Consider the following 24,416-nt stretch of genomic DNA (forward strand, 5'->3'; position numbering starts at 1 on the left):
AGCAAACAATTTCCCTCTCAAAGGCATACGTTTCCGTGCATTCTGTCTGTGTGTCTGTATGTGTGCACACTGTATGCATGTGTAGCTCACTGTTTCCGGGCTCTAGAACCTGCCTACTGCCAGGGTTCTAGAAACACTGGGTTCCAAACCCACGTGATCAAGCTTGCAGAGCATGCACTTCCCTAACTGAGCCACCCCTCCAGCTCATGTGCTCACAGGCTAGACCGCTCTTCTCTTCTCTCCCTCCTCCCTTCCACCCTCCTTCCCTCCCTTGTCTTTCCTCTTTCTGTTTTGAGAGAGGATCTCACTATGTAGTCCTGGCTGGTCTCACACTTACTGAAATCCTCCTGCCTTCCTGGGTGCTGGAAGCTTCTATTTTTTAATGTATGTGGCAAGCTAGCTTCTGTTTTCACATATAAAGCAAGCTTTTGCTGGGTGCCTACTATACGCCAAGTACTACGCTGGTCCTGGGCAGACGATGAAGAGTAAGACAGAAAGTCAAACATGCTCTGCCCACAAGGGAGCTCAACATTTTTTTAAAAAGAAATCATTCAAATACATAATTCAAAATTATAATAAGCCGCATGAAAGAAAATTATAGGGCATTATAAAAGCTAATAATATGGAAAGTAAACCAAACCTGAGATGTTTTTTAAGGAAATTGTCTTTGAACTGAAATCTCTAAGAATGCGCAGGATTGAAACAGGAAAGAAGTGGGTGAAAGAACTAGATGAAAGAGTGAGTAAAGGTCCAGAGCTGCATCGAATAAGAGGAAGAGGCTCACCTGCTGGGTGATGGTGTCCCATGGTCCCTGTAGCAGCCGTGTCTTGTAGCATTCATGGACTCCTTCCCATATATCCTTCAAGGCTAATGGTGTTCCATCTGTGAAAGGGCATGCAAGGCTGTGTTAGTAACTCATGTGACACGACGGTGCTTGGTGTGACTCTAGAGCACCTCTACAGATGTACACAGACTCACACATCAGTCCTCTGTGTCAATTACCATTTTGTCCCTGAGGGAAGATCGAACACTTAAGCTTTTCTCCTTTGTACTCACACAGCAACTAACAAATCCGTCTATTACCTTTGGGGATTTTATAAGATAAGCAAAAAGTGAACATGTTTCGGAGACAAAGGACACATACAAGCATAAGCGCAACTCCAGGAGATGGACTCCCATTCCCAGAGGTCTGTGATGGATACAGCTGGAGCGTTTGGGATTCCTCCATCTTCAAAGCAGAGACCACACCCATAGCTTTGCACTCTCTTGTTGCTGAACAGTAACGTTCAAATCACTCTACTGGGCATCAAGGAGAAGAAAAGGGAGAAAACATGCTTTCTTGGAGTAAGTAGCTTCCCATTTACTGGGGGAAACTATGACAAGTATATTAGTATCTTAAATACTAAAAAGAAAGAGGCCACTGCCAGAGGAAACCTAGTGTTGGAGAGCACAGAGGACAGAGACACTAGCACAGTGTCGCTGTGAAGTGGGAGAAGCTATGACAGGGCCACCCTGAGAGGCTAGCAGGAAGAGATGAGCAAGAAGGTGTAGTGGGCACTGACTCTCCTTTTATTCACTTGGCAACTTTCAATAATCTCTCTACACTTGGTGGCCAAGCAAAGTGTTTTATGAGGAGCACCAGGGTACTTATAATGCACATAGATAAGAAGAAAAATAGGTGGCTAAGTTCAAATGTGAAAGAAGAAAGAGAGAATTAGAAAGATTTTTCAACCTGCTACTGGAAGTGTGTCAAAATGCAAGGATCCAGGGTCCCTCTGCCCATCACAGCTGTCAAGATCTCAGGACAACAGACAGGTCTTTGCCTTAGACAAAAGCCCAATGTTGCCTGAAAAGAATCCATCATATATTGAATTTCTGGGTGCAAATGTGTGCGAGATAACTCAGGAAAGGACTCTACTCCAAAAGCTGTAGTTTACAGACGCAGAGTACAAGAAGAACCGTAGCACACACGGATGGGGAAGCACGGCTTAGAATCTGGGCTGTTGAACCTGGGCTTGGCAGTGGCTCTCTGCGTTACTTTACTTTATGAATCTTTGCTCTTTAAATATCAGTTATGTTTCCTAGAAATGGACTATAATAATCCTTTCAGGATTCTCTACTCATGAGGCTTACATGAGTGACCCTTCTCAGGGCTGTGGTAGGAACACAGAAAGTGCTCAGGCAACACTCGGCCCCTCCCAGCCTCCTCTGTATTCAGTCCTCAGAGCGCACAGATCGCTTTCCCACTGTTCTATCTCAGGCTGTCCCCACGACTCCACACCGCACACACTGCCTTTGATGCAGCGATGTACTAATGGCATAAGCAGGACATTTCTCATGTTTGACCCGCAAATCTGAACTTTCCCTCAACCTTTATTTTCAATAAATAGCACTGGAATATTTTGATACATTTTCAATAACTATCTTCATCTTGGCATTTATCTGGCAGCAGGAGACCATTATCTTGTGATAAATAGTTTTATTCCAGTGACATTTCCATGTCTGAAAAATGAACAAGATTTATTCATCCAATTAACATTTGAATGTCATGTTTAGCTACAAGTTGAAAACAAGCTGACTTCAATATCTGTGTTATATTGTTTTCTGAACACATTTACAGAGTAGGCCAAACTCTGCTCCGAAGATAAGCACTACACATCTTCAAAACATGTGTGTGTGTGTGTTGATTCTGAAGAGGTAAATAAAAGCTGACATACCCCAGCATCACAGAGCAAGCTCCCTAATCAAATTACAAAAGGTGACATGCATTTATATACCATTTACTTGTCAAAATTAGAAGGAATTAGTAGTGGTGTAATAAAATGCACTCTAGTACGGCCACTAATTTTAGAAATAGGGTGACTAACACCTTGGGTGAAACAAATCTCCAAGATTATGCTGTCAGCTCACACGTGTGATGGAATTGTAAGCCTGGCTTCAAGACACACAGTCTAGTACTCTTCTCGGGCCATGCTTCCTCTGAGGAGAGAGACACTGAATGCTCTATGCATATGCATTAAGATGCATATACACAAATGTATATAAAATAATAAACAATGTGTTTCTTATCACTAAACTTTTGAGATCCAGAGAGGAAAGCTGGGTTTTAACATCTGCTACTAGTAAATAATAATTTTAATTTTATTCCTTAAAATAGTCAATGTCCTAAGCATATCCTAAAGGCTGGAAGTGTTTATACAAGAACAGTAATGAGCAGCCCAGCAACAGTATCAGAAAATATTACAAGATTTCCACCCAATTTGTTTCTAGAATCAAGGCCCAGTGCTTACATTTTCATAGCACATCAAACCCACAGACTAAAAGAAGAGAACTCGGTAGAGTACATGGCTTAAAAGGCTATATGTTCAAGAACTAAGAAAGCAATCATGAAGGTTAAAAATAAGCTCAAAACCGACAAAAAGGTGCATTTTTATTTATCTCAAAAATGCATGTTATTAAGATGAATAAGAATGGCTGTGGTTCTAGAGGCAGAGTAAGAGCCATAGAGATAGGTGACTCCAGGGAAACAGGGTCTTCCACGCATGAACTCACGGGGACTGGAGCACAAGGCTCAGAGCCTGCACAGGTCAAGGCCAGAGGGGAAACTGGACACGCTCTCCCCTCATACCAAGAGGCTCTCCAGTTGACAACCGCGTACAAAGGAAAAATTCGTTTTCTAGCGTAGAGTCTCATTGGGTGCAGAAATCACACTTAAGGCCCCATTCCAGAAGTAACAGCCACCACAAAATGAGCGCAGTGGTGTTTCTATGGTGTTCTGTTTTGTTTGGGCTTTGTCATACTGCGTCTGGACATTTTTTTTTTTTAACTTTACTGATCTTTTGCTTTTATATTATGGTTCTTGATTTGTGTGTGTGTGTGTGTGTGTGTGTGTGTGTGTGTGTGTATTTCTTGTGCTTTTCTGTGTGTTTTTATTTTTTCCTCTGTTTGTTTCCTGAAGAAAGAGAGACAAGGAGAGGATCTGGGAGGAGACTGTAGAGGGGAAACCACGATCAGAATATCCTTATGAATTTTCAATAAAAACAAACAAACAAAGAATGAAAGAAAGGAAGGAAGGAAGGAAGGAAGAAAGAAAGAAAGAAAGAAAGAAAGAAAGAAGACTTCTGTAGTTTTATCTCTTTTATAGTTTAAAAAGAAAAGAAAGCAAATACTGTGTTTATAGTGTTCGGGCACTTTCTATGCCATTTAATAGAAACAATGATTAGCAACAATATATTTCTCTACATCCTTGATATTAATTTCATTCACAAATTACAACATGGCTGGAGATCACTAGCACAACATACGGTTAGCAAGTATAAGGCCCTAGGTTGTAACCCCAGCACCCACCCCCCAACACACAGACCTTAGCACATCACCATGTGTTCTCTGTTTCTCACATAGTGAGGAAAAACCAGAACCCAACAATAATTCTATATCTATCTCTTTCTCGGCCATCAGTCTGTCCCAATAGTCTACATTTCTCTGCATGTGCTTGTCTTTCCACTGGCGCTACGCTGGGGTTTAAGTGCAAGCTTCCAACAATGGCCTTTGTTAGTCCTCCAAGCAGCAGTGCTGGTTGTTGACTATAAACTTCAGACATGAATTTCATGTCCAACTACAATCTGGTTTTCCTCTCCTCACAGGGTAAAATCCAGGCTCTCCAACCCCTTCTGACTGGCTTATCTGCACCACGCCATTTTTCCTGAGGAACCAGGGCTTATTGGACTCTGTGATCACACTCACAGCCACAGCAGCCATCAGCCCTGTGCCCTACTGGGCTTGTTTCATAGCAAACAGGACTCTGAAGTTATCGGCTTACAGATTTCTCATTTCCTGCTGTTCCCAACTATGGAGATCTATAGATGTGAATCTTGATTTTTTTTTTTTTCATTCTTATTCCTGAATGCACGATGTCACCTGGACCAGGGTCTGGCACACTACAAGTCCTCCATAAAGATTTCTTTTGTTTCAAGACCTTACAATACATTTATTTATGCATATGAGCGCTCTGTCTTCATGCACACCAGAAGAAGGCATTAGATCCCCTTACAGATGGTTCTGAGACACGATGTGGTTGCGGAGAATTGAACTCAGGACCTCTGGAAGAGCAGCTAGTGCTCTTAACCACTGAGTCATCTCTCCAGCCCCAATAAAGATTTCCTAACTCCACAGTAGAGGTCAAAGTTTCTATATTTTTGTACTCAGTGTAAACATTTCCCACATTACTTAAAAGCCATCTTTTTTTTTTACTTTATTGACCATGTGATGCTGTACTCATGCTACACTCTAATTTTCTTATTTACTTAAGTATTGTATTGCTGTTGGCCATTTAAAACACCACCAGCTTTGAAACACCACCTGGCACAAAGCAGTCACAAAGAAGCCACACCAATTTTTCTTCTTTTCAATTATTTTCTTTTGATAAATTTCCTGGAATGGAATTACTAAGTCAAAATGAAAAATAACTTTTAATTCAACCCAGAAGAACTAGTATCTCACCCCTCAATTTTCTCCTTGGGGTAATGAGATAAGAAGTTAATTTTAGAAATAGATATTTATATTATTTGGCACTTACTATATGCCAAGCCTTTGTGAGACATCAGCTGGCAAAATGATGTTTTTTTGTGGAAGTAATATTCTAGCCAGAGAGCAAGAATGCAAGACTAAACAACAAACATCATAAAAGAAGTTAAGAAGCAACATATACTACAGCAAAAAGAAAAAGGAGGCTGTAGAGTGGGAGCCAGGAGAGCGGGGTCAGTTTGAGACTTTTCTGAGAAGGTGACGTCTAGAGCAAACACTGTGCACCACTGTGAAGCCACAGCGAGCCTGACAAGAAGCAGGATGAGGGATCTTAGCTCTTATGGGCCACATAAGACCTAAAAGGAAGCTTTATCAAGATACAGTTCAGATACATGCAACTCTCCTGTTGAAAGTGTCTAAGCCTTTGACCACGTCCCCTGGAGGGGGAGACCTGGTGGCACTCAGAGGAAGGATAGCAGGCTACCAAGAAGAGACTTGATACCCTATGAGCATATACAGGGGGAGGAGGTCCCCCTCAGTCACAGTCATAGGGGAGGGGAGTAAGGGGAAAATGGGAGGGGAGGGAGGAATGGGAGGATACAAGGGATGGGATAACCACTGAGATGTAATATAAATAAATTAATAAAAAAATTTCAAAAAAAAAAGTGTCTAAGCCAACGATAGTCTTGGAGCTTTGTAAGCGTTACTTCAGGGTTAGAATAGTTGAAACAGAAAGCACAAACTTACTAGCAATTCCTCGTGACCCCTTCACCTGCCTGGTTCCAGAAAACCACTAACTCACTTTCTGTTTTTGCAAATGTGTTTATTTTATACGTACTTATAGAACATGACCAGATGGGCCTTTTGTGAATTGTTTTTTGAAGGTGTCCCTGTTATAGCATGTACCGGCCTTTCATTCTGTTTTATAATCAAGTTATATTTTGTTCATTATATGGCACACGGTGCTTATGCACTCATCAGTTGATGAGCATTTGGCATTTTTTTCCCACTTTTTGGCAACTATGAATAATGATTCATACATGAGTTTGTATGTGAACGATGTTTTTCTTTTCTCTGGAGAAAAAGGCTGGTAAGACTACAATTGATGAGTTCTAGGTTCAGTGAGAGACCATGCCTCAGTGTATAAGGTAGAAGGTGACAAAAACAAGCGACATCAACCCGTGGCACTTACATGTGTGTCCCCACACACATGCACACCCACATACACACAGACACAAACAAATAAACAACAATTTGCTGTTTTGCATGTGCTCTTTATCTGCATCTTTGTCTGTGTGTCTGTGTCCCTCTGTCTCTCTGTGTGTATCTGCACATATAACCTGTCCTCGTCGTGTGTGTGTGTGTGTGTGTGTGTGTGTGTGTGTGTGTGCGTGTGTCTGCACGTTCTCAAGGGTCACTGCAAAGCCTCTGGAAGCCTTGTGTTGGCATCCTCTGCTAGATTGTGGCAAGCCTGATAGGACTATAAAGATTAGAATTTAAGCATTTTAAACAAACATTCCAGGTCTTAAATATTTAAAAGACCACTTCTCTTCAAAATAGTCACCCAGGGAGGCTAAATGATTCCAGTAATGCTACAAGAGCTGTCAGTGGAATTGTTCTTTGGAACCATAGTCAGAGCTAGACAAGGAAAACAAATACTTTGTAGCTACACTTTTTTTTGTTTGTTCTTTGAGACAGGGTTTCTCTGGGTAGCCTTGGCTGTCCTGGACTTGCTTTGTAGACCAGGCTGGCCTTGAACTCACAGCGATCCGCCTGCCCCTGCCTCCCGAGTGCTGGGATTAAAGGCATGCACCACTATGCCCGGCTGCATTTTTTTTTTTTAAGATTTTTTTTTTTCGATTTCAAATTCTGGACTCCATGATTCTATTACTGTAGTTGGTCACATATATATGAATAAATGCATATGTTTACTGTTTTGTATGTGTGTTTGTGTGTATGGCACAGTGTGCACACACCATGGTGTGTAGAGGACAGCTTACTACGTCAGCTCTCTCCCTTAACCATGTAGGTTCTGGGGCTGAAACTCAGGCCCTCAGGTTTGACAACAAACAATTTTTTTTTTTTTACCTGCTAAGACATCTTGCTCTTGCTGGACCCACATTTAGATCTTAAAAATAATATTTTAAAGGTATTCTTATCTTATTTTTCATGTTGTGCTACAAATGATTTTGTTGACACAAACTAATTTCTCTTTTAATGGGTAACCACCTGTCAACCTCTACCCAAAAGGACTAGAAGAAAATCAAGTCTACACTTCGCTTTTCCTCTGAAATGTTGTGAATCTCTTCAGCCTCTGTTCACCACTCGCTCTCTAAAAAGTACAAGTACATTTCGTTTCATCACTTTGATGGTGTGACCTGAGTATGACGTGGGTTCTCTCCCCTAGGCCTCCAGGGCTCATCGGCCTCGCTGTAGCTTATCCCTTCATGATCAAAGACACACAAGAAGTAGATTTTGTTACCTTTTATATTACAGCAACAACAAAGACCTCATCGGCAATCCTTCAAACCCTAGCATACACTGTATGTACTGCATTTGACATGTGTTCAACTACGATTATGATCCCAATGATGTCAAACTGAAGTAGAGTCTTTAGAAATCCTGTTGAACTGAGACAGCCAACTATGTAAAGAATCTCAGCATATAAACAGGGATGAAATGATATAGAAGTAAAGTATTTGGTATACAATAATGTGTTCTCAAAACTGAAGAAGCAGCACTTCAACTTAAAAAATATGAACACAAATAAATCCTTAGCTAAGTACACTAAATGCAGGATTCTGTGCCAACGTGTTCAGGTCAGAGGGTTCCAAGCGAGGTGCGTGATGGCGTCTCTTCTCCTCAGCAGCTGGGAATCACTCACCAGCACTGGTTCCTCCTGTCTAGGACTCACACGAATCACCTCAAGGGAGAAGCCTAGTACAATTTCTAAAAGCGTGGAAAATTCACATGGAAGCCAAGCTAACTTCAGAAGAGACCCATACCATTAACACAGCACTAGAGGCCATCTATTTAACAGGTGTTTACTGAGTACCCACTATGCACTTGTGTTAGCTGGATTTATAATAGACACTTTATGCTAGAGCAGTAGAAAAAGAGCAAGAGACATGGGGCAAAAAAAATGGAATAACTAAAAAGTATAATCTCTAGCAACTTCCAGTATCATTTAACATTTGTACATAAAAATTTCTCAATTGAATAATAACTTACATGTCAAATGAACTATACATTACTCAAAATGTACAGCTTTCTAAATTAAATTTCACAATAATATTAGTTTTTGTGAATCCCATAATACCATGCTTTCCTAGTAGTACCCAATTCTAGTACAAGCCACACACTAAAGACTAAAAAGAAAAAATTAGAAGATAACTCCTAAACTGATTAGAAAGAATATAAATTATGCATAGTAAGTTTAACAGAAATATCCTAGATGTGGTCATTAGAAATAAGAAAGAAACTGGAGTGGATTTTTCATAATGAAATATGCCATTGTTGAATAGATTGGCCTTCCACAGAGCTTGGAAGGATATAAAAATTCATGTCATACTCCATAGGGAGGCAGAGATGATGCTCCACCAAAGGAGAAAATTCATTTTTGCTTCAGTGAGAAAATTACTCTGTGCTATGAGATGAGTGTAATTGTTCATGTACATTCACATCAGCTACTTGGCTAGCTAATTCTGTAATTTCCATTTATTCCTATAAACATTTAATACTTGGTGTCTTTATTAATCTCAAAAAAATCTATCTAAGAATTCTGAAAACACAGCTCATGGCAACTTCATCTACCTACACTGCCAATTGATTCACTCATTTCATATGGCTTAAATTTTTCAATCGATTATTTGAGTGGTGACATTGAAAAATGAAAACAGGTATGGAGATTGAGTCCACAGTTGCCCTGGACACTGAGTAAGTCGCAGGAATCCCTGAAAGGACTCAGTTTTATTACTGAGCATGGAGACTAGAAAAGATGTCTCCCTTCCCATGGTCTTGTGAGGCTCAGGCACAGAGCTCAGCCGCCACCACGACTTACACATACTCAGGGCCAAATCCTGTCTCATGAAAAGACTAGAATCCTCAAAAATCTATGCAACAGTATTGTTGGTGTCTAAGTTTGCTTTGACGCGATGAAAGAAAGCACTCAGACGCACACCTTCCCCAAGTTCACAGTAAGGAAGTAAGCACTGAGAAGCAAGGCTCCAGGCCTGGCATTTTCTGCTGCCACACTGTGTGTGCCCATTTGTAGGAACTTTCTATAAGTTATGGTTGTGCTGCTGTTTCTCCTACTAGTGGTCTCGACCAATACTGCTTCAACTAGGGCTATCTAAAGCTTTCATCTTCCTGTTTCTCTCACTAGACCTGCCCTGCCCATTCCCCGTCACGGCATCTATGAACCCCAGGCCCTGCTGAGACTTTCTCGACCTCCCCCAGGTCAAAGACATTTCATCCCCCTGCATTTTGGTGTCAGTTTTTAATCTATCTTGTGGTCCTGAGCATATTCTATCTCTCACAATGGATTTTAGGCCTGACTTATTTTCTTTATGCTATTAGTACCCCAAGGGCATCGTTCATCTCTGATTTCTTTTATTCATCTCTACATTCTAAAACCATCTTCATACTGTCTTATGGTTAATATTCAGGAATAAGGATAGATGAGAACACAATTCAACACCACTTCTAGAGAAATAGGCCCAATTCTTACTAAAAAAACAAAGGCAATAATCACCATTTAAAATTCACTGAATAAATGTTTTACATTTATATAAAACACCTTATGGGAATCCACGTAAGCAGATAGAGTATATGTCTGGTTCTCGGTATCCAAATGTATTCCCAACCCGGGAGAGAAATTAAGAACTGCACCACTGAGGCCAAAGGGCTTCTTCACTTGGCTTTGGGATCCATTTCCAAGGGGTTTTCAGCTTTTTGTGCCCATTTCCCATTCCTTTCATCTCATGAAGACAGCATGTTTAAAAGCCTTAGTGACTGTCTTCAAAATTATCAATCCCACTTATTAAAAGATTGATTTTTATTTTGGTGTCTAAGTTTGCTTTGACGCAACAAAAGAAAGCACTCAGACGCACACCTTCCCCAAGTTCACAGTAAGGAGTAAGCACTGAGAAGCAAGGCTCCAGGCCTGGCATTTTCTGCTGCCACACTGTGTGTGCCCATTTGTAGGAACTTTCTATAAGTTATGGTTGTGCTGCTGTTTCTCCTACTAGTGGTCTCGACCAATACTGCTTCAACTAGGGCTATCTAAAGCTTCCATCTTCCTGTTTCTCTTACAGGAGTATTTGCTTGCACGTATGAAAGTGCACCTTCCCCACGTGGGCTGACATCCACAGAGGCAAGAGGGCGCTGGATTCCCTGGAATTGTAGCTACAAACAGTTGTGAGCCAACAGGTAGATGCTAGGAAACCAAAGTCTAGCAGACCTAGTTTTTTAAAATGTCAGCTATCTGTCTGGTAATTTGAATAGAAAAATGCATGTAATATGCTTTTTAGTTATATGACAACTATATGAGAGTTATATGACTGCCTATTTCATAAGGCATATTCACAAACAGCACATAAAAGGTAATTTTTAGTTTTAAATTATCTACTAATTATTTGTATTTCTCCATGTTACAACTCTCTGGTCAGTCCATTTGTCCACTTACTGATTATGTGTATACACATGCACACATATATACCCACATATAATATGTGGGGTACCTGTATGCACACACATGTCTATGCACACGTGTGTGTGTGTGTGCGCGTGCGTGCGTGCGTGCGTGTGTGTGTGTGTGTGTGTGTGTGTGTGTGTGTCTCACTCAATGCAGGCTTGCCTCCAGCTTGTTAGGCAGCTGAGGACTGGAGGCTGGACTTGAATTCCATATGCTTCTGTCTCTCATTCCGAGTTGCATCCATGGGCCACTGTGCCAGGCTGTGGAGTCCTGTGCTTTCCTAACTGTTTCAAGCTGGCTTTGTTTTGTCTGGAGTAAAAGGGGACAATGTCCTTTATAGAGGAGCACAGGCCCTCACCTGCCCAGCGAACTCCAGTGCAGTGTTTCCCAGTGAGAACATGAGTTTCCTTGTCTGTGTGTCCTCGCCCACGACTCTTGGCTTACGTACGTGTGCTGTTAGGTGCTAACTCTATCAATGTCACTTTTCACATTTCTTTGCTGTGTTATTAATGAACTTGAATTTTTTGTTATCATTCTATGATTATCAGGTCCTACCATATATCCCTCCTACCACTCCCCAAGTCCTCCAAATGTTTTAAACATGTACAGGACTCGACAAATCATTCTTGCTAAATTTTCTCTATGATTGTGACTTTTCAGGTTGTACTTCTTTGTATTAGTTAACTACATTTTCAGTATTTTTCTTAATAACATTCACTGTTTGCTCCTCATATGTTGGGGTACACTGTGTGAAGGTGTGTCTCTATATTCAATTGGTAATTCTGCGCTGGCAGAGAGCTAAATGTTGGCAGGATATTGGAATTGCTCCTTCCTCACTTCCCTAAGGCATTCTAGAAATGTATCTGATTAGCTGTAGGCCAATTGCTGGGCAGGAAGTGGAAGGTGGAACTTCCCAGAGAGAGAAAGGAACCCTGGGAGAAGGTTCAGACACTGATGATTTACCAGGGGACACAGGAGGTGACCGACAGACATGAACAAGAGCAAAGAGGTAGAACGGGCCATACAGTGGGGCATAGTGCCAGATTTAGTTGGGTTAACCCAGAAAGCTGGCTGGGAATCTACTCAGCTAAAATGCCTAAACTTTAAAATCTTACAAAGCCTCTGTGTCATTATCCACACTGCGGGTGGGTGCGAAAGCCCAGCTATATTCACATCTCATTTTACCCTCTAGACTCCATTGTTGATTCAGCAAATTCATGTTCTAGTCACTGATGGGACCTCTGTTATACTAACTACTGCTTACATAAACAGTATAAAATCACGAACTGTCTAAAGGTTGTTATAATCAGATGAAATTCTACGATAGATTATCTCTTGATTTGTTTTCAATTTTCTGCTTATTGTAATAATTAACTTAAATCGTTTTTGCTTCAGCCTTATCCACTTTTTTCCTTAACTCCCATTCAACTGTAGTAGTTTGACCACAGAAATACAAAATATGTTCTTTCCAGCTCATCTTTTACAAGAGGGCACTATTTGAAATTTTAATAATGCTGATAACAACAGAAAGCATCCCACTCCTTTCCTTCCATTGCAGTCTCACCCTTCATTTATTCATTTGTGTCTTGATTTCTAGGAAATTGAACTCGGCCCACTTTTTTTCTCATTTTGTATGTCTCAACTCCTTCCTATCGATTAACTCATCCATATTTGACCCCCCCCCCTTTATCTTGTCAACCATTTCTTCCATGCATCTCTTAAGAGGGCACCTCTAAGCCACACAGCTCTGCACTGATATCTAAGCAGGCCTTGGTCACTCCATCCCCAAAGCTGGGCACACATTTCCACTGTCCCTCAGAACATAGGACATAGATAAAAATCCTTGGCTTCTATTTTTCAATTCCATCTGAATCATCTTCCTTGTCCTATTAGGTCTCCTCTGTGCACTTCAAACCAAAGACTTCTCATGCCCTGAAACCCAAACAATGTTCTTGGGCCTTCACCTTGACCACTTATGCACTAGAATTTCAGGTTTTGTTATTCTTTATCTGAACCTCTTCCTTGCTTTGTTTTATCTTACCTTTGAGAGAAAATTGTTGTTTGGCTATTTCTTTCACTCCACTTCTCTGGGAGCATCCTGTAAGCCCATAACAACTGAACAAATCTTCTACATGAAGTATCTGGGGTGCACTTTAAATTCTATATCCTTGCTTTCTGGGCCAATAAGACAGACTTCAGCTGCAGAAGGGGAGAGATGTCTCCTTCCCCAGTCTACAGCAACCCTTCTGACTAATTAAGGAAATATGTCAAAATAGCTCCCAGGAAGAACACGTATGTCAGCCAAAGAATTAAATATTTAAAAATGAGAAGAACCACTTGGTCCATTTCTCAATAAAGATTAAGAAGAAAGAGAAGGAAAAAAAAAGGAAAATGGAAGAAATAAGTCAGAATTCAATCTAGAATAAATATAAAAATCTCCAGCTAAGCTGACAGAATGAGTGTTTAAAGCCCTGACTCTGGTGAGATGAGGGCCACCCAGTTGAGACTCTTGAAACCACACTGCCAGCATTTTGCGGTTTGCTACCAGCCAAGTCCATCAAGGAAAGAGAGGACATAAAAAGTCCACAGAACAATAGAAATGATGAGAAAAGGAGGCTTTGTCATGGTACAAATAACTCTGATACAGAGAGCTTCAAGAGCAGTGTGCAGGGCTAAGTGGGAGAGCTCACAACCAGCACAGGCCAGGCCTTCGGCCAGTCTCTGGCACCACAAAAGTAAATGGTATCAAAATAAAGTGCAGCAGAATATATGGGATAGTGCTGGTGCCCTGTGGGGATGGCTGCACAGACCACAAGGCATTGCTCAAAACCAGACTCTTTATGTTCTATATTTGCAGCCTCTCACTCAAACACTTGATGACAAATAGTATTACCCTCGCCCTGCCCAAACCTACAGGGGCAAAAGCAGTCAGAGGAAAAGAACACTGAGAAAGACTCCCTTGTCTTCGGTCCATGCTCTTGAATAGGCATGGTGGTACACATCCAGAAACAAGCTTTCTGGAGGCTGAAGCAGGAGGATGTTGAGTTTGAGGATAGTCTAGACTACAGAGTTAGACTCTGTTTTAATAGCAGCAGCAGCAGCGAAAATAAGAGGAAAAGGAACCATGTTCCCAAGGGCCTGTAGTAAAATGCAATCTGAAGTTGGTTGTCTGCCTACAAGAATCAAATAAAGACATTAAAGACATGTCTTTATGGAGATAGGACAGCTACTCTACTAGGCTGGGCTCATGCTTTGGGTCTTCAGGATGCTCCAGTTTTCCACGTCTACTATTTCTACAGTCTCTGAGAAGCAACTGATTAAACGGTAAAGATCTATAAGTGAATGGTTTGGCCCTAGGTCCCCTGGCAAGGACAGCATTGCTTCTTCCTTATAACATTTCACAACAGTCAAAACAGTACTACAATCACACTATTTTAGTCTTTTGGCTACAGTTAGAAGTGCTTAAGAGATTCTTCACCACTGATTCATCAAATAAGCATTTGTTGATGCTTCCCTACAGCTGATACTATAAATAACAAAATTAGCAAGATGAGTGCTTATGTATGTTTAGATGCCACCTAAGTATCAAGCACAGACCCACAACAATGCTTCTCACTTCGTAGGTAATCAACATTAACACCCTTTACTACTTTTTATATGTTCTAGGAGGGGACAAATGAACAGATACTTCATTACACCGCGGTTTCTGAGCTGACGGCATGATAAGATGGGGTATGCGACATAGGACATGGGAATAACAGGGTAGTCGGCATGTTGGCTCATTCTCAGGCAGCAGCTGGCCGAGCTGACACTGGATCATACAGTGGACTAACGGGAGCTCAGAGAACAGTGCATCTGCCTTTCAAGAATTAAAACGAATTCAGAAGAAATCTCAACCAGTTGATAAAAGGGGCAAAGTTAATTTCAACGGGAACTGCCAAACCCTCGCTTTTGACTTTATACACACACACACACACACAATTCAAAGTTAAGCAGAGAAATTTATTTTTACTAACAGATGCAATAAGAACTCTAACTTCTGTAACAAACAAGACAAATGAACTATTTTTGCAAGAACAAGAAAGAAAGAAAGAAGGAAGGAAGGAAAGAAAGAGGAAAAAATGAAAGAAAGAAAAACCCTTGGGCAAGAACTTTTACAATCATCTTGTTTCTAGGTCGGATTTTCTCAGAAGGAAACAAAGAAAAACCTGGACCTGGAATAAGAGGAAGACCGTAGGAATTCAATCTCAGCATCAGACTGTTAACACACAAACAGCCAGGCTAACCAGACATCAAGAGAAGGATTGGACTAGGGGGAAAAATGAAAAATTATGACTCATGAATGAAGGATGATACATTTTTGAATGCCCCAGAGTTTAGGTTAGGTAAGAACAAAAAATTAAAAGTGCAAAGATGATAACAGAATGAACCATTTTTCATTTTTCTCCACGAGAAAACATTCCAATATGGTTTATAACAAATAATTTCATATTTCAATGTGCCTAAACAAATATTAAATGAATTCTAGAATACAAAGAACTAAAAGACAAATTCTATACAAAACAGAATGAGAGGTAGGGGAAACATATCCACATAAAATAAATGACCTCTAGTTTTCTTTATCAGCCACAAATGAAGAATGTCTTCAAATTCTAAAAATAGGTCCAAGAATGCTAGTTGTGTACGTATGTTTTAAGAACTAAAATCCCCATGCAGAAAGACATGCAGGAAGCACACTAATGCCATTAAAATATAATTGGACTTGCAGGAACAATCACTGTGCTGTGCTGTAAGGGGAGCTGTTGGCACGCGCAGAGCACAGCACCAGTGTGAGCTCATCCAGCAGCCTCAGCAAGACCCACTTCCCGCTAGAAGCAGCCATGTTGCAGCACCTCTCATCCCTGATGCCGACAAGCTAAACGGCTTGTTTTGTCTCGGGGAACTTGTCTTGGTGCTTGGATGCTTCGAGTGAATACTGATTATATGAGAGAACAGCACTGAAGAGCCAGCGCGACTGCCCTGTGCCCTCTACCTGCAGCCCTGGCTTGTCTTCTGCATCTAGAAGGTGCTAGATAGAGCGACTGCGAGGTAGAATCAGGAAAGGCATTCCCCACTGCCTCCACCCCACATAACAAACATCCCCCGCCCTTAGTAGCGAGAGCACAGTGTACAGACAAGATATCCTCTTTCACCTCTGGACTCCAGGTAAATATAACTACAACAAAGTGAATGTTTTAAAGGTTAGAATAACCGTACAGACCAATCTGCAACAAGATCTGAGAGTTAGTAAACTGCGCCCTCAGTCCTCAAGTCCCACGTTGAGAATTTACCCAAAAGTGTCAGTTCTTAGGAACTGCACCTCAGATTAAAATCTTCTCACCGGGGAGTCTGTAAGAATCTGCTCTCGTTCTAAATCCTAAGTGCTCCTTAAACGGCCTTAGCACTGCAAAACTGGAGACCATTAGACAATATAAAGGCAGCTAGTGATTAAATCCACACACACACACACATTCAAAGCAGCTTAAGCTACTTTTTAATTAAAAATAAAATATCGTCGGCTAAATTCGGATGTCTTAGCTACCCAGGAGCTAGAAGTCTCGAGATGCAAAGTGTTGCTGAGAAAAGCCATGTACAAAAAGAGACGCGAGGTAAGGAAGAGGTGGGCTGGGCAGGAGCTCTGAGCATAACAAGGTATCCTGAAGCCACCTCGGTTTAGCGGGTGCACACTGAGAAGTTTCCTCAAGCTGCAGGGGGAGTACACCCTGTGGCTGCCACTAAGTACGCTTTTTTAGCAGAGGCCTCCGAGGAGACTGGGTGCTTACCTTCTTGGCAGTGGAATGAGTTAACTAACTGCAAGACGCTAGGTGTTTGAGATGCATAGACGGCTAAAGGAAGTGTCACTGCTATTTGTAAAACTACACCTTACTCTAACCCACAGACATCCTTGAACTACCCATGAGCTCGTGGTCAAAGAACCCAGGAGCTTCCGAGTTAATGGCATCACTTGAGATAGGAAGAAACTTTTATTGCAAAGTTAGAAGTAAATAAACATTGCAGCCCTCAAGTTGTTCCCACTTGTTTAAAGTCGAGAAAGGCCAGGGGGCTTAGTCAACTTCAGGCAAGAGGCCAAAAGCTTGAAGCTCGGATTTAGAGTTGGGATGATGTCATTCACTATGAGGTCTTGATTTTCTTCCTGAAGCATGAGAAATGTTACTGGTAAAACCTTACCTCACCCACAGCTTTTTTTTATTTTTAACTCTACTTTTTTTCCCCATCTCAGAAACGATTTTCCAAATACGCTTCCTGTCTGATATGTACATTTTATAAATTTGCTTTCAGCTTTAGACATGGCCTTACCTAAAAAGCTTGCCCTAAAGTAGAGAACCGGAACTTGGTAGCTACAAGAGTATAAAACGTGGTACTCGTACTTAATTACTTCGGACACTGCTGCAGACCCCATCACTTCAGCATCATCCATCGGGAGCTCTAACGTCTCCTGGGGAAAAAAAAAACAAAACCAAACAGAGACTAAGCCGAACTGTGTTTGTGAGTTAAACAAACAAACAAACAAACAAACAACCAAGTGCAAACATGGGGAAGGAAAGATGAGATTTTCTTCTTGCAAAATAACAGTTAAGTAAATACAAATACAAGGCTATGAGGTAAGAAAAAGGGAGTTACCCATGTTAATACTTAACATTTGAGTCCTAGGTAAACAGTAAAACCAGAAAACATTAACATTAAGTAATTCCAGATAGTTTGGGGGGAAACAAGGCAGCTCTGAGTAGAGAAACAAGATGGGGGGTGAGGGCAGGGGCGAGGCGGGGGGCGCAGCACAAAGACTGACTGCAGCAGCCCCTCTGAAGTCTTCGCTGTGTGATTTCAGTAACAGGACGGTGGCTGCACCAGCTACCTTCTGCCTTACCTGTGAAAGCTAAAAACCACGCTAACGATTGAGCGCCCCTAGAGTTCTATTGCACTCGTGCAAAGATGACTCACTGTATGCTGAGCAACCCCCAGTTCCTTTTTAAACGAGAAAGTTATTTCGCAAGAGTCTGAGTTTCTTAGGTGTAATTAAAATCCCGAGTGGTTCCGTTTTCTTCATTGTTGTCTGTATCTTTGGTACAGTTCAACAACGAATCTTGATGATGAAGTTAAACAAGGGCTGTGTGAGCAGAGATGGCAAAAGCCATTCTCACGAAATCATTTCTTCACTGCCCTGCCTCTCTTTCTTACACAGGGGCATCTCTCAAGAATGTATCTTAACATTTAGAAGCAACTGATTGGACGTGTTGAATCAGGCTTCCTGGGTCCACCCGTGTGCCCTTACTTATTTGGGCTGGAGCATTTCTCCTTTGAAATTAAATTAGTAGAGAGAATGAAGCAAGTGGGTTTGGCTCCTTTCAGCTTCTCATTAAAACAGCAACAGCAACAATGAACAATCAGAAAGAACTGCAGAAGAGATTGCAAACTTTATCAATATGAGATCAGGTTGCCCGTGGAGACAAGAAAGGCTGGCACTGTTCCCCACATCTGCATCTCCTTCCTAATTTCCCACACACAATCAGTTCACTAGGAGAACTACAGTGGGTAAATCACAGAAGGAGGTATTGTCACTAAACATCTGTAAATACTATCAACGAAATACAACAAATTAAGTAAACAGAGAAGAATCATTGAGCTAAATATTCCAGATACGACTAATGTAATAACAAAAAAAAAAAGAGACGTCCTCCTTTTTATTTAATTTTATCCATGAGCATCAAGACCTGTTACAATAAACTTCTAACCAAATTCTTTCTCTTTGGTCCACAACTGAGTTGTTTCCTAGACGAGAGACAAACATCTTTTGCCTCTCAACACAATAAAGGAGTTGTAACTTCTTGCAATGGGCTGCATCTTCGATGTCCCACACGGCCCGTGTGTTAAAAGTTTGGTTGTCACCCATGGTACAATCCAGAGGTCGAACCTTTAAGAGAGGGAGATTTTTAGCCATGTTTTCTGTTGATACAGCTTGATATAGCTTTTTGCTGGGGACAGTTCATCAGTATTTCTTAAATTTAAAAACACATCTACTCGTTGATACAGTGGTTTCACTGTTGAAAATCTGTACCACAGGAAAACCAAAGGATGAGGACATAGAAGCTAAGATATTCACTGCAGCTGGATTTAGTAGAAGGATGTTACATAACTAACCTATATTTAGCAATAAAGAGGAAATGCTTTAAAAATGCCAGCTATGAGATAGTTCTGCAATGGCATATAGTGAAGTCATAAAGTCTACCGTGACACAGCAGAAGATGGTAAAATGCCTGTAAATGAAAATCTCTAGGACCATATTATATAGAACATGGTTCAGTGGAGAGGAGATAGAGGCCAGAGAAGAGTTACAGATGTGCTAAACATCTGGAAAGGGAACACTTGCTTGTTTAAAATGGTTACAAACCTGACGTAGAGAACCGCTGACTGCTGAAAGACTCAGTGCTTATGCCCTATGTATTTTTAACTTTTTAATGACGAGGTATATTAGTCAGCTTTCCTACAAGACAAACTAGCTGAGGGAAACCAAGTTACAAAGAGGAAGGAGTTATGTGACTCCTACTTTCAATCCACAGTTGTGTGCCTCTGCCGCCTTTGGGCTTGTGGCAAGACAGGGTACCACAGTAGAGCCTTCCATGAGGCCCCTCTTCCATACCTAATAAATACTGAGTATTGGTTTTCATTTTCTCCATTTGATGGGATTTTAAGTTTCAGTTTTTTGTTTTAGCTTCTGGTTCCTTGAGTCTTAGTGAAGGCACACATCTACTTGTATGTTGGCTGGCAATGTGCATTCTTCTGTCAAGCGTATAATATTAGTTTGTCTGCATTTCTTGTGGAATGACATCAGCTATTTACATATAGAAATAACTTATTAGATATAAATACATACGTCTAGACCGTAGAAAATTAAGTTGCAAAAGAGTATGTGTGACATATATATAGTAAGTATGTTTTCACATAAACAATTCACTGAACCTTTATTGCAAAGCATATATATACATATATATGTGTATATATGTTTATATGTCAAATCTGCACATTGTTTGTTTGCCATTTTTAACTCTCATGCCTTCAATAGAGAGCCTCTTGAATAATTGAACTTATGTTCAATAGTAATACATATATTAATTTTTTTACAAAGCAAAAGTTGTTAAATCAACATTCAGATGATTAATCTATCCAAATTCCCAGATGCTTTTTTTTTTTGAGAGAGAGAGGGGGGGGGCTAGCAACAGAGGCTAGGCTAGACTCAAACTCCTGACCTCACTATCTCAGCTTCATCAGAGGGGTGATGACAAGCATGTGCCCCTACAACCACCTTCCCAGGCTCCTTTAGTGCATCTTTTTTTCTCTCTGATTTGAAATATTTTCATGCCCATAACTTAAGAGTGTACAGGTATTCATATGCTTATAATCTTGAGTGATTTATCATCTTAGACTATCAATGTTTAGTGTGTGTCTGTGTGTGTACATGGGCATGTGCTTGCACACATGTGCCCACATATGCCTACATGCACATGTGTAGAAGTAGGTGCAGGGTAAATGTCTGGCTCTATTGCTCTCCATCTTATTACCTTGAGACAGGGTCTCACTAAACCCTGCTGTCAGCGACTTTCTGGAGCTGTCTATATGTGCTGCAAATGCCAAGGTTACAGGTACCCACATGTCTGGCATTTTGTGTATATGATGGGGTTTGGACTCAGGACCTACACTTGCAAAGTAAGTGTTTGTACCCACTTAGCCATCTTCCTGGCTCCATCATCGTGCAATTTATAAGAAACATCCTGAATATAAGGAAATGGGTTTTAAATTTCTGCAGAAAACCATAGAAATCCATTATCTGAGACACAGCCGTACCAGAGAAGGCAAGATTTTTGAAACAATATCCTTTAGGCTCACACAAATTAAAAACTCAGGAATGTGCTGGGTGCAGACACAAGACATTTACAATTCCAGTTCCACAGAATAGTTATGAAGTTCAAGAATAAGAAAGAAGGGATAAGCAGTCTTTGTGGGAGCCCATTAAAAGTCTCAGGCCGATCACTGTTCTCCCTGGCAGCTACCGTTCTGTGGCCCCAGATCCGCATTCTCCTATCCATGAGAACACTGCATAAATACCCCGCCCCCCCCCCACAACACACACAACACACACACCCCGCCCCGCCCCCAACACACACACACATCAAAGTAAAACAAGGCATTCAAGTAAGATCAACTTTCCAGTTGTCATAGTTCACCATGGTTTTAAAAGAAATTCCCAGGGGGAGAAATCAAGTAAAGGCACAGGAGGCCCATCGGATGACTTTGTAACTACTGCTTCTTGGACCCAAAGGAGCTAGCCACGACAATGGCAGAGAAGCCATGTAACTAAGGAGAACCAACGTCTAGGATGTGTTTAAGAGCAATTAGTAGGTCCCAGGGCAGAGGGGCCTGACCAGCCACAAGGCAGTGGGTTTAGGGATTGCTTGGTGGGTCCTAGCATATTCATTTAATTGCTCTATCAACTCCCGTGAACACGTCATCCTCCAAATAGAAACAAGGGAAACTTTTCTGAGATCTTGTTACAGTAAACAGAATCAGGGAATTAACAGTTAAGGGAACGTAAATCTTCCCATCTCATCCAAGCCTCTCACCTTATATATACAAACAAGGCCCTGAAATGTAGCCGGCCTCGAGGGAGTCAGCGCACGGGCTGACACTGCAGCCACTAGGTTTTGTACAGCTGATGGCATTTATCCTCTCCACTGAAACGTTTCCCTTCTGGAGGGAGGAGGGAGACTCATAAGAATCAATGAAATGAGAGGCTCGGGAACCTCACCAAAGTTACACGAGTCACAAGGCTTCTCTCCAAGGTTATATAAGCAGTAAACAAAAGCTGGAGAAGAGCAGTGTCCTCGAGGATTGCCTGCAAGTAGGGCAGGGCGCTCCAGCGGTGAGGCATCTGCACGAAGCCACAGTAGAGCAGGCTGCTCAACGTTGCCTCTGCGTCACCCACACTCCTGAAAGTAATCCCAAACACATGCTGCTTCTCCAAGACAGATTTGTGGGGGAATCATTGTGTGGCTCTCCTGTGTTGCTCTTTATGGGCTGGAAAGATGTTTTATTCACTTTATCTCAGGGAAAGTCACCCCACAGCTGTACTAAGCCACTTTTCAATTATTACTGCATGAATTTTGGCTGATAATCAAAACATAATAACATTTTTAGTATAATGTTTTGCTTTTTTCATTATGTAGTGTTTTAAATATTTGGATTTACTTAATTTGATATTAAGAGTTATTAGAAAAGAACTCACAATACATTTATTTTCCTTGAAATGTTACTAAGTCATTAGATGAGAAGAAACCTACGTTCGGAAAATTATATTCATTCATGGAACTAAAAGATTAAGTAGTTCACATTAATTATAGAAACCTTGATTTTATTGAATTCAATTAACAATAAGTTGACAGTGATCTCTCATTTAGTAAATCTGATACGAATTAAGCTTAACAACTAAATCCCATTAAGTAGGGATCATGCTGAAGACACTTCATAGATATTTTATTGAAAGCAAATCCAAATAGAATGTTGAGCTTTGGAAATGAGATCTCTATCTCTATTTATCCCACAGGGAGAAGTAATTACAGGGAGAAGGTATACCCTATCAATAATAACATCTCTCACTGTTACCGAGCAGACCTAAGAATGCGCTCTGTTCACACTGACCCTCAAGGAAAAGAAGGTCAACTTAGTTGTCTTCTGCCAGAGCCTGGACTCGAACCCATGGCTCAGAACTCATAGGCATGAGTCAATTAAGGAGGGGCAGTGGGCCAAGGCTGGTTCCAAGGCTGTCCTGTGCTGTATTCATGAGTTATCATATAGAGCATTTGATCTCAACAGCAAGATATGGTATGCAAGAAGCTATTTGCTGAGCTTCCTGAACCAACAGCCAGGTAGTATTTTCAGAAGTGAAGGCTCATGAAGCCTTCTGATAGATCCAGTGAAAAGGCAGTTATTTAATAAGAAATGTTATGATAATATTTGATACGGGTCACAAAAGCAATCTGTGGGGCTTTAAGTAACCAGCTCTTATGTTTTCCATGGCTCATGATTTTACTGTGGGTGGTCTTGTTGCTACCTTAATCACGGGAGTGACTTTTTTCATGACCCCTGTAGCTTTTTTTTCTTTTCTTTTTTCTTTTTTTTTTAGCTAGTGACCGTCACAATTAGAAATGCATGTGTTATGCCTAGCACATAAGAGGGTGGTGGTGTTCTAAGCAAAGCAGGCAGCGCTGGAACCACAGTGGTCATAGTGGTCCACAGAAGGCCCCGCTTTACCAGGATTGTTCTCAGCAGGACTACCGATGGACAGGGGGGCAGGGGGTTGTGATGTTTTGCTCACGTTTTATATTAGCATCATCATGACCCGTGTGGGTTCCCACCAAGAGGAAGATTCTCTCTCCAGAGCAAAATTAAATCCTTCTCTGCAGACTGGGTACTGAAGGGTGAGACAAGAGGGAGGGGCGCAGAAACCTGGCAGAGGCAGAGTACATCTGGCAGTTTTCTGGATGTTTATAGCTATCCCAGTTGGGCGGTTCTTAGTTCTTGTTTCCTTAAAGACCACACAGGAGACAGCAACCCTGTTAATGCCTGGAGCTGGGAAGCAAGCACAAAGGCAGGGAGTGCAGGGTTAGGACTGTGGAGGAGGCTGTCTGCCAGGCATCACAGAGAGAGCTCATCTCCTGTGGCGAGAAGAAACACTGCTTCACAGTACTTTGTATGTTAAAGGCATTTAGCCTTTCCATCGTAACAACAGTTTACTTTCCTAGAAATAAAATAAAATAAAATAAAATAAAATAAAATAAAATAAAAGCAAGAGAGTCCATACAGTCTTTTTAGAGGGTGGATTCTTTTCATTTATGATTTCTATATACCTGACTGTAAGTCAATTAGCAGGATGAGAATTTTGAAAAGTCTGAAATTCCTTATATGAATAATGACTAACTAAAGAAAGATGGAAACATTTAAGGTTATATCATGTTTCAAAAGTCAGTTAGAGGAGTTTCTTTTCAGTTGCCTTTTACATGCTATGTAAGAGAGTAGCAATGGTAGGATTTATGTGATATAATTTATGCTATTTGTGCCTTTTGCCCTAGAAAGATAAGAGACTGAGCGA

The 24,416-nt window shown here is 41.1% G+C and overlaps 1 protein-coding gene across 3 annotated transcripts in view; it reads right to left on the reverse strand.

Moving 5' to 3' along the window:
- The window catches only part of ATG10 (autophagy related 10), a 252,951-nt gene that overhangs the window by 68,000 nt on the left and 160,535 nt on the right, over positions 1 to 24,416 (reverse strand). For all 3 annotated transcript variants that reach the window (XR_014783097.1, XM_084801338.1, XM_084801337.1), the window contains exons 4-5: positions 17,576 to 17,714; positions 785 to 882 (exon numbers count right to left, since the gene is read on the reverse strand). Coding sequence is in view for 2 of the 3 variants with exons in the window: in XM_084801338.1 (XP_084657464.1) it covers positions 785 to 882; positions 17,576 to 17,714 (237 nt within the window). In the remaining variant the exon portion in view is untranslated. The remainder of the gene's footprint in view (positions 1 to 784; positions 883 to 17,575; positions 17,715 to 24,416) is intronic.

The sequence above is a fragment of the Acomys minous genome (genome assembly GCF_964271855.1).
Source record: "Acomys minous genome assembly, chromosome: 11".
In the NCBI taxonomy this organism is placed as follows: Eukaryota; Metazoa; Chordata; class Mammalia; order Rodentia; family Muridae; genus Acomys; species Acomys minous.